This window comes from Musca autumnalis, unplaced genomic scaffold (assembly GCF_047663935.1).
Source record: "Musca autumnalis isolate F117 unplaced genomic scaffold, ASM4766393v1 scaffold_4, whole genome shotgun sequence".
Taxonomy (NCBI): Eukaryota; Metazoa; Arthropoda; class Insecta; order Diptera; family Muscidae; genus Musca; species Musca autumnalis.
In genome coordinates this window covers 209,518,384-209,537,732 of record NW_027411977.1, presented here as the reverse complement: position 1 = coordinate 209,537,732, position 19,349 = coordinate 209,518,384, and the positions used below count along the sequence as shown (strand labels likewise).

General features: G+C 33.0%; 1 protein-coding gene across 11 annotated transcripts in view; it reads left to right on the top strand.

Annotated features, from left to right (window-relative positions):
* Positions 1-19,349, top strand: part of rols (zinc-RING finger and ankyrin repeat domain-containing protein rolling pebbles) — a 256,019-nt gene that overhangs the window by 72,572 nt on the left and 164,098 nt on the right. For 4 of the 11 annotated variants that reach the window (XM_073983119.1, XM_073983122.1, XM_073983121.1 and 1 more), the window contains exon 3: positions 7,738-7,779. The exons of the other annotated variants lie outside the window; for them this stretch is intronic. In XM_073983119.1, coding sequence (XP_073839220.1) covers positions 7,738-7,779 — 42 coding nt within the window. The remainder of the gene's footprint in view (positions 1-7,737; positions 7,780-19,349) is intronic. 11 annotated transcript variants of the gene reach the window in all.

Here is a 19,349-nt window from a genome sequence, read left to right as displayed (position 1 = left end):
TCCTGCAAAGCCTACCTTGACATTTGATTTTAAAAGAATTATATTATGTGGCGCCCAACGTGGAGCATAGATTTTGGGAGGTATATCTTCATGTGGTAAAATATCCTAAAATATTCTAGTCCCTTTAGAACCTCCTTAGCCATTGTTTATAGAACAATTAACTAATATGGCGCCCAAAGTGGGGCTCTGATTTGGTGGACATACATATTTTCATTGTGTGTATTGCCACAATACAAAATAATTATATCTAAGTTCCTGTAAAGCATACCTTGACATTTGATTTTAAAAGAATTATATTAAATGGCCCCCGACGTGGAGCTCGGAGTTTGGGGATATATTTTCATGGGGCAAATGTCCTAATTAAAAATGCTCAAAACATTCTAGTCCCTTTAGAACCTCCTTAGCCATTGTTTACAGAATAATTAACTAAAATGGCGCCCAACGTGGGGCTCTAATTTGGTAGATTTATTTTCATGGTGTGTAATGCCACAATACAAAATAATTATATCTAAGTTCCTGTAAAGCCTACCTTGACATTTAATTTATAAGAATTATATTAAATGGCGCCCGACGTAGACCTCGGATTTTGGGGATATACTTGAAGGGGTAAATGTCCTAATTAAAAATGCTCAAAATATTCTAGTCCCTTTAGAACCCTCTTTGCCATAGTTTGTAGAACAATTAATTAAAGTGGCGCCCAACGTGGGGTTGGGATTTGATGAATATATTTTTATGATGTGTAATAGCTCCATACAAAATAATTATATATAAAAGTACATTCACATTTGCGAAATCGAGTGGATTTCAACTGTCAATTCCTTTGTGTATACGTCAAATGAAATCTCATCTGAAATCCATTGGATTTCATTTGACGTTTAAGCAATGGAATTGACAGTTGAAATCGAATGGATTTCGTAAATGTAAACAAAAAGTAAGTTCCTACAAAGCCTACCTTGATATATGATTTTAAAAGAATTATATTAAATGGCGCCCGACGTGGAGCTCGGATTTTGGGGGGTATATTTTACATTACATTATTACATGGGTTAAAATGTCATACGTATTCTATATATAAGTTCCTGTATAACCTCTTAAGTCATTATTTTTAATAGAAGAATTAACTAAAATGGCGCCCAACATGGGGCTCGGATTTTATAGATACATTTTTAAGGTGTAAAATGCCTTTAATAAAAATAATGTGTGCTAAATATAATTAGTTCTGAAAAACCTCTTTTGCCATTTTTTCTAGAAGAATTTACTAAAATGGCGCCCAACGTGGTAAAAATATTTTTCAGAAAGATTCCGTAGGTTTTTGTTCAAAAAAATTCCCTTTATTCAGAAATTCCTAAAAAAATCCCTGACTACAGAAAATTAATCACATTTCTCTTATGGGCAGCCCTTCTCCTGTTACTGAAGAGCCTCTTTTGCCATTTTTTTCTAGAAGAATTTACTAAAATGGACCCCGACGTTTTGGAAATATTTTCCAGAAAGATTTCGTAGGATTTTGTTGAAAAAAATTTCCCTTTATTCAGAAATTCCTAAAAAATTCCCTGACTACAGAAAATTAATCACATTTCTCTTATGGGCAGCACTTCTCCTGCGTCACCATAATTTTTGGGCTTCCAGCTACAATGTTGTAACTTGCCAATAATATTAACAATTCCCCCTCAATATTTTGGAATTTTATAACACAACCAAAAAAGGCCAAGGCACAAAACAAGTGCAGGTTAAAAACCCAAACTATCTTTCCTATGCACCAAAATGACCATTAAGCAAACTTTGAAAACAGTGGCCGAAATATAAGAACCGTCATACCACAACACTGATATGAATCTACCTGAAAAGGAAAGGTATTAAATTTACACTTTAATTCATAAAATTTTATCTGCACATATGCAGCATGCAGAATATGCCCCTCATATGCTTCAAGCGTTGATACATATTAAGTGCGGGGAACCTAAAACCATCACACAAAGGAGTATTTACCCCCTCTGTTTGTTTGGAGTTTCATTTCGTTTTTGTTGGCTTCTTGAGGTCATCATCATCATCGACACCAAACTTTGCCTGGTTGGCTATCAGCCTGTCTATCCCCAACCTCTGGTAATTTTAGGTGTTGAGCTGGTTGGTTGGTGGTTTCTCCTTTTTATTGACAAAAAAGCCTTTGTGCTGTATGTTGCTGTTGCTATCAACTGAAATCCGGTTAATGTATAACGTTTTATATTTCTTTGTCTGTGTCTCAAATCACCATCATCACCAACCACCACGAGCATGATTTTGAGCATTTTGCAAAAAAGCTTATCATTTGATATGAAGTCTACATTTATTGTGCCTCCTCGGGCACGAAGTTGTCACAAAATTTATCAATGCGTAAGACACTAAGACACTTGACACATAGCCTCAGGTTGTTTTACTTTTGTAAAGCTGTGTGTAACTTTCTTTCATTGGTAATATGCCTTGGGTGCAGGTGAATTATAAAGAAAATGTAACAAGGGTGGGGGATGGTGGGAAGAGAGGGAAGAGATAGGGGAGTATGATATATTTGGTGGATATTGTGAAGGTATTAAAGCAGTATGATAACTGTATGTTAAGGTAATAATTGAAAAAAAAAACTTAAAATAGTGTTAAGTGAATATAAATCGTTTCAATAATCGAAATCCCACATGGGGCGCCAGTGGACTGGTAATCCCTATAAATGTAATTTAAGATACTTTCCGTGATAAAAAATATTGTTAAAAAAATAAATCTTCCCCCAGATTCTTAAAATAATCGTACATCAAAATTTCGTGTCATAACCCCAACTCGGGCGCCGTTAGACTGAAATTTCATATACGTATGACTTTAAATTAATAGATTTTCGCGCTAATATTTTGAAGTAAGCAATATAGTGCTATAACAAATTGCTTGAACATTCATATGTATTTTATGTCGTAAACCCCACGTTGGGCGCCACTGGATTGGTAATCCTAACACATATTATTTTATATTAATACTTCTCCTGCGAAAATGTTTTTCTACAACAACAAAGTTCCACACAAAATCCTTAAAACATGTTAACATCAATATTTCGTGTCATAACCCCACGTTGGGCGCCATTGGGCTAATAATCCCAATACATGTTATATTAGATGTTTCCTACAGATAATATTGTCCAACACAATAGAGTTCTACACAAATTCTTAAAATAAGCAAAAAACCATGTTCGGAATAAAAACGCCACGTTGGGCGCCAATTTAAAAAAAAAAATCAATAAAAAAATTTTCTATATCTTGTTTTCAATTAATTGATTTTCCTGCAAATATTTTGACACCAAATAATATAGCTCCGTAACAAATTCGCTTAAATATCCATATTTCGTATCATAAACCCACATTGCGCGCCATAAGACTTTAATTATTTTTCTTTTGAATATTAACTAATGTAATATATTTTCATATAAATTTTTGAAATGAGTAAACTTTGGCGCCGTATCCAATGAAGCACTAAATATCTAACGTGAAATTACGTCTTATTCCTGGTATTATTTTGTAAAAAAAATTTATCTCAATAACACTTTGTTTATACCTCCACATTTCTTGTCATAACCCCACGTTGGGCGCCATTAATCATGAATTGCCTGAGTATCCAGTGTAAAATTAATTGACTTTTTTGCAAATATTTTGTGACAAAAACAATTATATTGAAAATTCTTTGTATACTTGAACTTCCGTAATTTGTATCATAAACCCACGTTGGGCGCCATTGACCAATAACGCCCTAACGGCTTAAGTCTCGTTTAGGGACACCTCTCGGATGGGGCTGAAATTTTCACCATAGGTAGTCCTTTGGGACCCTGATCACAACAATATATAACTTTTCCGGGGGAAGTACATACTTCCCGAGATATGGGTCTTGACATTTTACTATTTTTACTTGGGCAATATTGGTATCATTTTTAAGCTCGTGGTAAGTAATTTTGAGTGCGTTTACGACTTTTGCTCCTGTCCATAGGAGAAAGTCTTAAATCCAGGCCAAAGGCCGGCTACTTAAAGAAAACTTATAAATTTGGAGAAACTTTTGCTCGCGTAGCCCACTTTTGCTCCTGTCCATAGGAGAAAGTCTTAAATCCCGGCTGAAGGCCCGCTACTTAAATCTCTGGAAGTATGGACTTCCCCCTGGAAAAATATATATAGTTCTGATCAGGGTCCCAAGGACTACCTATGCTGAAAATTTCAGCCCGATCCGAGAGGTGCCCATAAATAAAGTAATGGTGTTAAAGTAGGACTTTTCCGAAATGTTAAGACCCATATCTCGGGAAGTATGGACTTCCCCCGGGAAAGATATATGTAGTCGTGATCAGGGTCCCAAGGACTACCTATGGTAAAAGATTCAGCCCGATCGGAGAGGTGCCCCTAAACGAGACTTGTTCCAAATATTTTGGTAAAAAATAAAAAAATAATATAAAAGTGTTGTGTATATATTTTTTCGAAACATTAAAAAATGTTTCACAAACATTCTTAAATATTTGCAAATATTTTGGTAAAACTAATAATATTAAAAATGTTGTATCATAACCCCACCTTGGGCGCCAATAACGTTGAATATCTAGAGTAAAATTAATTAAAGTTCTTTGCAAACAATTTGGTAAAACTAATTTGTTTATTATTTTAAATATTAATAATTTTTTAATTGTGCATATTTTTAGTCTTAGCCCCACGTTGGTTGCCCTTAGTCATGAAGAGCCTGAGTGGAGAACATATTTTTTTGGCCGTTGGCCGCCATTAGCAAAAAAATGTCTGTGTATTTGGTGTAGAATTAGTTGATTGTCTTACAAATATTTTTCTGCAAATATAAAAATATATTAAATAAATAAATCGTTAAATACTTCAACTTCCATGATTCGTATCATAACCCCACGTTGGACGCCATTTGTAAATAATCTCTTGAGTTAGTAGTGTAGAATTAGTGGATTTTCTTGCGAATATTTTGTACAAATAATCTAGCTCCATGAATTTGTTTAATACTTGAAAATGCGTGTTTCGTTTCAAACGACACGTTGGGCGCCATTGTCTAAAAATCTACGTACTTCCCAGTGTAGAGTTAATTTAGTTTTTGCAAATATTGTAGTAAAAATTATCCCACTTAATGACATTGTTTAATACTTTAATATCCATATTTCTTGTCATAACTCCATGTTGGGCGCCATTAGCAAAAAATGCCTGAGTATTTTGGTGTAGAATTAGTTGAATCTCTTGCAAATATTGTGTGGCAAATATGAAAATTTATTAATTAAAAAATAATTTTTCAACTTCCATGATTCGTATCATAACCCCACGTTGGACGCCAATTTTAATCTCCAAAAATCCCCGGAATTCCCAGTGTAGAATTAATTAAGTTTTTGTAAATATTGCAGTAAAAATTATCCCACTCAATAACATTGTTTAATACTTTAATATCCATATTTCTTGTCATAACTCCGCGTTGGGCGCCAAAAATGTCTCGGTCTACAGTAAGACTTAATTGATTTTCTTTAAAATATTTTGTGGTAATTATGTTCCGTCAAAATTCTTTCCGTCAAAATTCTGTTCCGTCAAAATTCTTTAAATACTTAAGAATTCATATTTCGTATCATGACCCCACGTTGGGCGCCATTAGACTATGTATGTAATGTTTAAAATTAATTTTATTAATTTTTATGTAGGATTCTTGTCCCAACTTATCTCTTTTAGAGTGTTACGGAGGTACAACTTAATTTAACACTAGGATGATTCATGCCACCCCCTCCCCTGATACACAAAGTCACAACCTTTGAATACTTAATGTTTTCTTACAATGCCAATAACAATAAAGACATTGTTATCCGAAACTAAAAACACACACATTATAACCTTTCATAATGTTTCTATTCACTACTAATAAAAAGAATAAATTAAAGCGATTGCCACCCCACCCCCCAAAACATATCAATTAAAACCAAAAAAAAATCCACCTAATAATAATGAACTCGTGACCATAAAATATGGGTCTAATCCATAACAAAACCAACAACAAACAATATCTTCAAAAAGAAATAAAACAAAAAAATCAACAAAATAATAAAACAAAAAATTTGAATAAACAAATCTGTTACAAGATAAATTATAAACAAAACTTTATTTTAAAGAAAAAAAAACGCTTCAATAGCAACTAATGGGTAGGGTGGGAAAAGGGAGTTAAAAAATTGAGGGGATAAGTGTTTTATTGTAATGAAATACAACTCCACGAAAAACATGATTTCGATGGCTACTTTACGGCTTTTGAAATCAGCAGAAGACATACATAAGCATTTATTACAGGCCAGCCGGGGCAGCTTTTCTTTGAGTGACCGAACGATGAACAACCAAATATGCCTATGCCTATTGCTTAACCATTAGAAACCCATCGAAAACATGAACAGGTAACGACAACAACAACAACAAAACCCTTAGATACTAGACGAAAGGTAGAGTTTGTATTGTAAACCTCTTGTAGAGGTCTTTTGTCATAGTTTTTGATGGTGTTACTGTTGTTTTTGTTGTTCTTGCCATGTCATGCTATTGATTATAACCATAAAAATGTGTTATGTTTTATTAACACTTCACTTTTGAACCAAAAAAGTCAGAGAAAAAAAAACACCATTGAAATGAAAATTTCATTGAGGTCTTTAGCACCTTTTTTCCCTAGAATTAGGGAAAACAAAACGAAGGTATGGGGAATATATTCTCTTTGACTTTGCGTGTGTTCTTTTCCCAAAGAACCCCATCACCATTTAAAAACACACCAAACTTAACTTTACCGTCCCTTTTTTAATATAGGCCACTTTACCGGAAAAAACAGAAATTAAAGAAAAGCATTGAGTGGCGGACGAAAGAAAATAAGTTTTATGTTTTTTGAGTAAATAACAACGCAATGATATGCGTTTGATATGGTTTTATTGCCCTGAGCCCAGTTATTGACCGAGTAAATACCCCACACTCCTTTAAACATCCCAAAGTGTTTTAATGAGTTTAAACGCATTCTGTTAACCACACACACGCTGCCGCCATACCAACCAACCCATTGATAAATAGGAACTGTCACTTTAGTTAATGTCACTTAGAACAAACATCCGCAAATGCAAGATTATTATAAGGAAAGGTAGATGTAGGTGAGATGACGCATCATCGTTAATAAGGTTACCTTACCCAAACCTGGTAAGGTTAAAGGCGACTTCCAACAAGAACAACTCGTATTAATGTGTGAGATTCGGGTACTTTCTTTATGGTTCGATTGATTTTATAAAGAATCCCGCCCACTGGATTTTTTGTTTTATATAACCATATTTCACGTCATAACCCCACGTTGGGCGCCATTAGTCATAAAATGCATAAAATTAATTGATTTTCATGCTAATATTTTGTGGCAAAAATAAAAATCTTCAATAGAAATTCGTTAAATATTTGAAGTTCCGGATTTGGTATCATACCCCACGTTGGGCGCCACTAAAAACTAACTAAAAACATCCATATAAACGGCTTAGAATTCATTTAAGATTAGGTAGAGAGTTCAAATGCAATAGAATTGCAACAAGAAGGACTCATTTTAATGTGTGAGTTTCAGAAATGTTCTCTAAGGATCTATCGATTTTTTATAAAGAATCCCGCCCGCTGGATATTTTCTTATTTAATTCATATAATTGAATTTTACTAATTTTTTTCCAATAGCGATTACTAAATTTTTATTTTATTTTTCTATTCTTTCTAGGTAAGTTCCAAGGCAACAAACTTCTAAGTTCACATAAAAATTGTAAGTACAATTTTCCATGGCCCCTTAGATTGGATTAAAAAATAAATAATACATAAAATAAATAATAAATTAATTAATTAATGTCCCATTTCTTTAAGAGAATTCGAAACAAAATTCGTTTACATTTACTACTCGTAACTGAATACCTTATTTAGAATTAATTGATTTTCTTGAAAATATATTTTGGTAATATTTCGAGTGATAACCCCCCGTTGGGCGCCAATATTGAATCAATGTCCGAATATTTGGTATAGAATTAATTTTAATTAAATTTTCTTGCAAATATTTGTGGCAAAAATAATGTTCCACAACAATTCTTAAAATATTTCAATATCCATATTTCGTACCATAACCCCACGTTGGGCGCCATTAACCAAAATTAATTTCTAGTATAGAATTAATTAGTTTTCTTGAAAATATTTTGGTAAAATATCTAGTTCAATAAATGTTCTTTCTCTATATATTTTTTTTGTTGTATTTTAATGTCCATATTTCGAGGGGTAACCCTACTTTGGACGCCATTAAACCAAAAATGTCTAAGTATTTAGTGTGTAATAAATTTACTTGCAAATACTTGGTCAAAAATAAGAAGGTTCCTTAAAAAAAGTTATTCAAATATTTTTAAAAACCATATTTCGTATCTCAACCCCATGTTGGGCGCCATTTCCCAATAATCCCCTGATGACCAGTATAAAATTAATTTATTTTCTTGGAAATATTTTGTCACAAATAATAATGTTAGACAAAAACAATCTTTAGTCACTTCAACATCCATACTTCGTATCATAAACCCTCGTTGGGCGCCATTTATCAATAGCATTTACCCTGAATTCCATTCTTCAATTTCTGGCAAATATTTTGGCAAAAAAAAAAAATAATGTTCCACAAAAATTCTTTAAATATTTCAATATCCATATTTCGTATCATAACCCCACGTTGGGCGCCATTTACCAATACCCCTTAATATCCAGTATGTAATTTATTATTTTTCTTGAAAATATTTTGGTAAAATATATTGTTCAATAAATGTTCTTCCTCAATATTTTTTTTGTACTTTAGTACCCATATTTCGAGTGGTAACCTCACTTTGGGCGCCATTAAGTAATTAATTAATTTAATTTACTTGCAAATATTTGGTTAAAAATAAGAAGGTTCCTTAAAAAAGTTATTTAAATATTCTAAAATCCATATTTCGTATTACAACCCCACGTTGGGCGCCATTTACCAATAACCCCTGAATTTCTAATATAGAATTAATACATTTAGCTAAAAAGTAACTCAGTAAATTTTTCTTCTTAATAAATTCTGCATACATGAATATTCATATTTAAAATGATAACCCCACGTTGGGCGCCATTAGTCATGGCAAAAGTCGGAGTATTTTGTGTGCAGAAATAGTTCATTGTCTTGCAAATATTTTTGCAATAATAAAAAATTCTTTTAGTACCTTTATATGCATATTTCAAGCCATAACCACACGTTGGGCGCCATTAGTCAAGAAATGATAATAAAATAATTTTAATTTTTTGCAAATATTTTTGGTAAAAATGGAAAAGTTCCACAAACAAATTCTTTTAATATTTGTACATTCATATTTTGCATCTTTACCCAACATTGGGCGCCATTTGCCAATAATCCCCTAAATTGATTTTTTTGTAAATATTTTGGAAAAAATATACCCCAAATTGTTTGTTTTAATACTTGAATATCTATATTTCAAGTAATAACCCCACAAAATAATAATGTTCCATAAAAAGCTTTTATTCTTATTTATAAATCGCTTTATAACACCATGTTGGGCGCCATCTGCCAACAAAGCCCTGAATACTTAGTTAAAAATTTATCGATTTTCTTGCAAATATTTTGGTATGAAATTCTTTCAATACTTGAATATCCATATTTCGAGTAATGACCCCACATTGGGCGCCATTAGTCAAGCACCACCTGAGTATCTAGTGTAGAATTAATAATTTATTTGCAGATGTTTTGGTAAAAATAATAATCTTCCATAAAAAATTATTTAAACACTTGAACTACCATAATTTGTTTTATAAACCCACGTTGGGCGCCATTTGCCAAAAACTCCCTAAATACCTAAAGTATAATTAATTGATGTTCCTGCAAACATTTTGGTAAAAAAATAATCTAGCTGATTTTTTTAGCTTGAATATGCATTTTGCTTTTCATAACCCCACGTTGGGCGCCATTAGTCAAGAAATGCCTAAGCATTAGGCTATAATAAATTTAAATTTTCTTGCAAATATTTTTGGCAAAAATAATAATGGTCCACAAAAATTCTTTAAATAACTTAACATTCATATTTCAAATCAAAATCCCAATTTGGGCGCCACTTGTCATGATCCGCTGAAATACTTGGGCTCTTGAGTTTCCAATTTATAATAAATTTGCATGAAATGTTTTGGGGAAAATAATAATATTCCATAAAACATTTTTTATTATTTACAATTCGCATTATAACTCCACGTTGGGCGCCACCTGCAAATAAAGCCCTGAATACATAGTTCAAAATTTATCGATTTACTTACAAATATTTTGGTAAAAATAAACTAGCTTTATGAAATTCTTTCAATACTTGAATATCCATATTTCGAGTAATGACCCCACATTGGGCGCCATTAGTCAAGCACTACCAGAGTATCTAGTGTAGAATTAATAATTTATTTGCAAATATATTGGGAAAAAATATTGTTCCATAAAAAATATTTAAACACTTGAACTACCATAATTTGTATTATAAACCCACGTTGGGCGCCATTTGCCAAAAACGTTTTGACTACCTAGAGTATAATTAAATGATGTTCCTGCAAACATTTTGGAAAAAAAATAATCTAGCTGATTTTTTTTTTAGCTTGAATATTTATATTGCTTTTCATAACCCACGTTGGGCGCCATTATTCAAGAAATGCCTAAGCATTTAGGGTATAATTAAATTAAACTTTCTTGCAAATATTTTTGGCAAAAATAATAATTGTCCACAAAAATTCTTTAAATAACTTAACATCCATATTTTAAATCAAAATCCCAAGTTGGGCGCCACTTGTCATGATCCGCTGAAATACTTGGGATCTTGAGTTTACAATTTACAATTAATTTGCATGAAATATTTTGGAAAAAAAATAATGTTCCATAAAATGTTTTTATTATTTACAATTCGCATTATAACTCCACGTTGGGCGCCATCTGCCAATAAAGCCCTCAATACATAGTTCAAAATTTATCGATTTACTTACAAATATTTTGGTAAAAATAAACTAGCTTTATGAAATTCTTTCAATACTTGAATATCCATATTTCAAGTAATGACCCCACATTGGGCGCCCTTAGTCAAGCACTACCAGAGTATCTAGTGTAGAATTATTCATTTATTTGCAAATATTTTGGTAAAAATAATAATGTTCCATAAAAAATTATTAAATTATTATTATTAAATTATTCAAGTGTTAAACTACCATAATTTGTATAATAAACTCACGTTGGGCGCCATTTGCCAAAAACTCCCTAAATACCTAGAGTATAATTAATTGATGTTCCTGCAAATATTTTGGTAAAAAATAATTTAGCTGATTTTTTCTTAGCTTGAATATTCATATTGCTTTTCATAACCCCACATTGGGCGCCATTAGTCATGAAATGCTTAAGTATTCAGTGTATAAATAATTTAAATTTTCTTGCAAATACTTTTGGCAAAAATAATAATGGTCCACAAAAACTCTTTAAATAACTTAAAATCCATATTTCAAATCAAAATCCCAAGTTGGGCGCCACTTGTCATGATTCCCTGAAATACTTAGTATAAAAGTAATTTATTTTCTTGCAAATATTTTGGTAAACGACAAATATGTCAATAAATTTTGTTAATACCAGAATATCCATATTTATTGTCATAACCCCACGTTGGGCGCCATAAACTTCTACTATTGTAGAAAATTTTTGTTCGATTAAATGCCCATAATTTTGATTTATTTTGGCTAGCTTGTCTTAGAAAATTAAATTGAATTTAATGTGAAACAATTGCATAATTTCGAGACTCACTGTTTGTACAGTACATACCACAATTACCATCCAAACCCCACAAATAAATTTAAATTGGTGGAATGTCTCCATTTCTAGACCCCTTGTATGTGCAATTCATCACATCCCATTTTGTTAATACCTTAATATCCATATTTATTGTCATAACCCCACGTTGGGCGCCATAAACTTTTATTGTTGTAGAAAGGTTTTGTTCGATTAAATGCCCATAATTTTCGAGCTTGTCTTAGAAAATTAAAATGAATTTAATTCGAAACAATTGCATCATTTCGAGACTCAGTGTTTGTACAGTACATAACACAATTACCATTGAAAAACCCAAATAAATTTAAATTTCTAGACCCCTTGTTTGTATAGTTCATCACACAATTGACTTCAAAATTATTCCATTTGGAAAAATTACTCAATTTTGAGGCCCACTATTTGTACAGTACCTCACACAATTGCCTCCAGTCACTGTTTTAATTCTTTCATAATTTGTTTTATATAAACAAAAAAATATATTTTGATAGTTATGCATTATTGTCGTTCACACGGTGGCTATGACTCTTTGACTTCTTTGCATGATGATGATGTACCAAAAAGTAACAACAGATGTTTCATAAAAAAGCCCATGCATATAGAAAGGACGGCAGACATAGCTGAGAAAAAATTATGTTGCAACAATTTAATGCCATATGCGTGTGTTCTCCTTTAGTTTTTTTCATACATCGCCTGCTTGTCATATTTCGAAAGCCGATCACTCATTTTTTTAGTATCAAGGCGAAGAAGAATGTCATTCATTAGCTTCTGGGAAAAATTACATGAATATGTTTTGTAAAAAGATATGTAAATAAGGAAGTCGCCATCACTTATAGGGAAGTTGAAAAATATTATGGAATTATGATGAATGTAGTACAGATTAAAGGAGAAAATTGGGTTGTCCTTCAAAAGGATTGTCGATCTTTAATGCCGAACCATGAAAGAAACTAATAATAATGTAACATAGGGTATGGACCTCTTTAGATTCTCTATGACAAAAACACAATTTGGTATCTGCAGCACCTGAAATCTTCCAGAAGGCCAAAAAATTTTATTTTCTTCTCCAATCACTGTGAACATTAACTCTTCTACACTCCCTGTCTCTATGAAATCAATTCCGCTATCACAACTCATATTTCAAACAACAATAAAAGTTGTTAACAATTAATTAAGTCAACAATAACTTTCCCATCAATCTCCAAGTCAAACAAAAGCAGACAAAGCATAGAAAATTACTCAGGGTGTCCATAACACTTAATGATTTAGTGGGCTTGGACAATTTTCCACCTCATTGGAATTGGAAATTAACTCGGCAGTCACATCGCATACCTTAAATTCTTTTTTCAATTAACTCCCTCTCTCTCTCTGTGTCTTTCTAACTTGGTGACAAGTGCCAACACACTTCAACACTTTTATTGAAACGGATGATGATGATGTTGGTGACAATTTTTAGTTTATGATGCCTCGAAAACCTGGGCTTGGTTGTTGACAACGTTTAGCCTTTTTGGGCAAAGAAAACAACCGCTCGAGCACACACATGCTATGGACAAAATATTACAACTTAATTACATTTAAATGGCAATTTATAAAGAAATAAAATTCCACCAGTGCTACAATCCCAAACCAAACCACCAACAACAACACCATCACCATGTGACAGGCAGGCAGTATAACCACAACTTGGGGTCCAGCAGCAAAGCAAGCCCAACATGGCCATGTGTGACAAACAACTAAACTCCACAATCAATGAATGAGTAAACCTCAATGACCAGACCAGACAGACGGACAAATGAATGAGCGTGCAGCACAGCCCAGATGCAGCACTACTTGGCCAATATGAAACCTCTCTTCCCTCCCATACATCATACCCTGCCTTAAGTCCTTGCTAATCGTACGACTCACCACAAACTGTCAAATAATTCAAAATGTCCGTCTAACAAATCGTTTAATTTATTAACTTCAAGCGCATAGACCGCATCGTTGTAGCCAGCGAAACAACCAACGCCAATAAAACTCATGCCGCCATAAAGTTGCTAAAGACAAAAACAAAAAATGGGAAAATTTCTGCTGCACTTTCTGCTTTATAGACATTTTTCTCTCCCTCCTTATTACCTATTTGGAGAGCACCTATGAAATATTACCAAACAAAGTTGTCCGCTCGATCTACCAAATTCCCCACATTGAAAATTTGGCCCAAACAAAACTCAGCCTTTACATATTGGCTGGCGACCATATTGTCCGATCAACAGGATCGGCAGCAGCAGAAGGTAGTCCATGGCATGGACGCGGCACACATTTGTAATTGATGCATATTTATTTGATGTTGACACATACGGAGACAGTTACAGTGACAGCCACAAGATGAAGTGGTTTTTGAAATTTCTGAACAAATTTTCCAATATTAGTTGAAGCAAATAATTTTCAAACCAAACGGTAGTTAAAGACTTATTTACTCGTAGTAAAAAGAGGATAATTCATTTCATTGATAAGAAGAAGTGTTTTGGAACGTTTTTGGTAAAAGTTGTTGAACTCGTAACTCGTTTTGCGGGATTTTCCCTAGCGGCTTTGCTGACAAATCATAGTTGCCTTATCTCTATTGTGGAACGCATTTTGTCTGTGTTGGTGCACACTGTACTTAATATAGAATTCGAAAAGGTTTTTGTTTAAAATTCTTAGTTGTTGCCGCCTTAAATTGGCATATTTTTCTATGAAATAAATGTGTTTTTAGTCCTCGCCGTAAAAAAAAGTACAAGTGGCGCCCAACTTGTATTTGTGTATAAATGGTGAACTATCTATTTAAAACAATTTCTGTAAACGGTGCCCAACGTTATGATGAATTTAAAGAATTTATTTTTCATGTTAAACGTTGGGCGCCGTTTACAGAAATTGTTGCTAATATGTGTGTAGTTCACCATTTAGACAAAGACCAACCCAGACTTGGATTTGATACCCTTTGTACCCGGCTTTTGAGCAGCGGCTTTCCAAAAAAAAATCCAATGACCCAAAAAAATGCCCTACAAGAATTTATTGAATTAATTAATCAATCGGATATGGACAGACACAAGTCCAAGCTGGGCGTCATTTTAAAATTTTGAGGAAAAAACGTTGGGCGCCATTTGCAGAAATTTTTGTTAATATATGGTTTCTAATTTAGAAAATCCATGCCTAGAGGCCTTTTGAAATCATCGAAATATTCTTATGAAAATCCACGCCCAGAGGCCTTTTGAGAATATCGAAAAATTCTTTAGAAAATCCATGCCTAGAGGCCTTTTGAGAATATCGAAAAATTCTTTAGAAAATCCATGCCAAGAGGCCTTTTGTGAGCAGCGAAATATTCTTTAGAAAATCCACGCCTAGAGGCCTTTTGTGAGCAGCGAAATATTCTTTAGAAAATCCACGCCTAGAGGCCTTTTGTGAGCAGCGAAATATTCTTTAGAAAATCCACGCCTAGAGGCCTTTTTTGGCCATCTAAATGTTCTTTAGAAAATCCACGCCTAGAGGCCTTTTTTGGCCATCTAAATGTTCTTTAGAAAATCCACGCCTAGACCCTTTTGTGACCAGCGAAATATTCTTTAGAAAATCCACGCCTAGAGGCCTTTTGAAATCAGCGAAATATTCTTTAGAAAATCCACGCCTAGAGGCATTTTGTGACCAGCGAAATATTCTTTAGAAAATCCACGCCTACACGCACAGAAAAAATATTTTTCGCTTTTGTTGGAACAAAAATATATGTTTTGGTTCCAAAAATGTATTTGTTTTGTTCAAACATTGTAATCCAAATCCAAAAATACCATCTTTTGTTCCAAACATAGAAAACAAAAACAACTTTCGAATTTCCGCAATATTGTTAAAATCGTTAACAATACCGATTGTAGGAACTATCATAATCTAATTTTGTTTACAAAAAGTATTGTCAATACAGAAAACCAGCCCAAAAATTTTTGATTTGAGTGCATATACTTCTCATATACACTTTTCGCATAACTTGGATATAAATGTCGCGTATAATATTGCAATCATTGATGAACACAATACATGGTTTGCTGCATTGGCTGACAACAAAGACAAACAAAAAGCCACAAGAACCCACCACAACATAAGGAATAATTAAACACCATAACAAACATGAAAAGGAAAGAAGAATGAAACAAAACAGAAACAAATAAAAACAAGAGTCTCACAAGTACATACACACAAAAACAAAGGTAAAGGCAGCATGTCATACAAACACACCACAACTCACCAAAATTGATTTTTCAACACGGCATCGAATAGCGAGAGAAGAGAAACAAATTTTCGAAGAAAAGAGAGAAATATTGTTCAGTTGACACAAACTATTTTTGGATTTACAATACTACATGAGGAATCCAACAATATGTTAACAATACATATTTTGCTCTTGGAATATTGTTGGATCAAACATATTTTTTTCTCTGCGTGTAGGGGCCTTTTGTGAGCAGCGAAATATTCTTTAGAAAATCTACGCCTAGAGGAATTTTGTGACCAGCGAAATATTCTTTAGAAAATCTACGCCTAGAGGAATTTTGTGACCAGCGAAATATTCTTTAGAAAATCCACGCCTAGAGGAATTTTGTGACCAGCGAAATATTCTTTAGAAAATCCACGCCTAGAGGCCTTTTGTGAGCAGCGAAATATTCTTTAGAAAATCCACGCCTAGAGGAATTTTGTGACCAGCGAAATATTCTTTAGAAAATCCACGCCTAGAGGCCTTTTGTGAGCAGCGAAATATTCTTTAGAAAATTCACGCCTGGAGGCCTTTTGTTATCAGCGAAATATTCTTTAGAAAATCCACGCCTAGAGGCCTTTTGTTACCAGCGAAATATTCTTTAGAAAATCCACGCCTAGAGGCCTTTTGTTATCAGCGAAATATTCTTTAGAAAATCCACGCCTAGAGGCCTTTTGTTACCAGCGAAATATTCTTTAGAAAATCCACGCCTAGAGGCCTTTTGTGACCAGCGAAATATTCTTTAGAAAATTCACGCCTAGAGGCCTTTTGTGAGCAGCGAAATATTCTTTAGAAAATCCACGCCTAGAGGCCTTTTGTGAGCAGCGAAATATTCTTTAGAAAATCCACGCCTAGAGGCCTTTTGTGTCCAGCGAAATATTCTTTAGAAAATCCACGCCTAGAGGCCTTTTGTGTCCAGCGAAATATTCTTTAGAAAATCCACGCCTAGAGGCCTTTTGTGAGCAGCGAAATATTCTTTATAAAATCCACGCCTAGAGGCCTTTTGTGAGCAGCGAAATATTCTTTAGTAAATCCACGCCTAGACAACTTTGGAGACCATGGAAATATTTTTTAGAAAATCGAAGCAATTTTTAATATCTAAAATGGCGCCCAACGTCTAAAAATATTTGCTCTAAACTTTTCACTATAATATTCCTCTTAAAATGTTTGTTTTTTTTTTTTTGTATAATAATGGAATTCATAAATAAAAAAAACATTTATGAATTCCTCTTAAACCCCAAAAAAAAATTTCATGACTTCATTATTATTATTTGAGCTCAAAAGAATTTCCGAAAAAAAGAAAAAATTACCTAAACCCAAAATTCATAGTTTAATATTTCAATTTTGGCAATTTGATCGTTGGCAAAATGTTAATGTATGCATGCAGCAGTCAGTCGCTGCTGATTCCAGCATTATTTTGAATGTCATCACTTCGACTGGAAGGTGCCAAAGCACTAGGAGAAGGCAAGCCGCCGGATTGGCTGCAAATGCAGTCATCAAATTCATGTGCATAATTTTTACATAAATTCAAAATATTAGGTGAAAATCTCTGAAGATGAAGTTTTTTTTCAAATGTGAGGCAAATAAGATACTGGCTGACATCAGGAGAGGGATGCATTTTTTTCAAACACCAAAGTTTTGGATTCTGTTTTTTTATTTCTTTCCAAAAAAGCACTCAAAGTTAATGATCCTGTCTCAAGAATTTTGATTTATATCTTTAAAACAAACTACATGCCAACATCTTAAACCACAACTGCCGGAACACAACACCACCACTTTTTTGAAACGATTAAATTTTGTTTGTTGTTTTAACCAAAACAAAAAGAAACTCTTGTTCTTTGTATTAAGTTGTTTTGTATTTTACCCCAAGCTTTGAAATATTAATCAAACGAACACATTGTAAAGAAACATATTTTTTGGAAGTTTATTTGACTGGAAGGAGTCAAAATAAAAAATTTGCATTTTTAATTAAAAGATAAAGAATAAGAAACAGATTCAGATGCTGAAAAAAATATTGGATTTTTTTTTTTACCAGGAGAAGAGCAAATGCAAAACTATTTCAGAATATGACTTGAGAAATAGTTTGTGAACTAATTTAAATTAATTTTTATATTGAAAATCTTCTGTAGATTTCAAATGCTCTCGTTTCTTTAAGCAATTAGATTGTGAATTTACTTCTTGTTGGGATTTTTGGATTTTTATATTGAAAATCTTCTTCAGATGCCTAATGTTCTCGTTTAATGATGCAACCCGTTATTGAATCTACTTCTAGTTCGGCATCTAGTTGCAGTTCATTTCCAACATATTTTCTTTAAAAAAAAATAAACATAAATATTTGTTATTACTGAATGTGTATTGTTCCATTGTTTAAAGATACTGCATTACAAGCCACAAAATAAATAACAATAAAAACAACAAAAAACAAACAGAAGCAAATGTTGACTGGACACCAAGCAAGCGACCAAGAGAGGTAGTAGAGGTCCAGCATGTATTTCATATAAAAATACCAATAGTAAACCATTACAAACTGGTACAATACCTGTACCCCTAACTCTAGCCAGCAACTATGCATGTACCTGGTTACCTACCTACCTAGGCATTTACTTACAACTGTAAATATGCACTCTCTATTTTGTATTTGTTGTTGTTTTTTTTTTTTTTTCTATACAATTTTCTATAAACAATGAAATTTTATGCACGTTTAACGCATTCGAGTATCGCAACAAATCGTTAAGAATGAATGGAAAAGATTTTGAAATAATATTTCATTGTTGTAATAAATTACAGTCAAGAAGAATAGCCAATAAAGATTGATATGCATGAGATAAGAAGGATATGTGGCGATACGCTATAATGAGATTTTCAAAAAAAAACTTTATGGACATTTTTCATAAAGTATTGCCTGGTGTTTTACAGTTAATCCATCAAATGGTGACAATGAAATTTTGTAGAGAATAATTATCAACCAGATACATGTTCGCTTTTGTCTTTTTTCTGGAGTTACGTAAGTATTTTACAAGCTTTTAGGCAACGATATTGTCTTCAGAAAAACCACGTCTAGAGTCCTTTTGGAAGCATCGAAATATTCTTTAGAAAATCCACGCCTAGAGTCCTTTTGGAAGCATCGAAATATTCTTTAGAAAATCCACGCCTAGAGTCCCTTTGAAAGCACCCAAATATTCTTTAGAAAATCCACGCCTAGAGTCCCTTTGAAAGCACCCAAATATTCTTTAGAAAATCCACGCCTAGA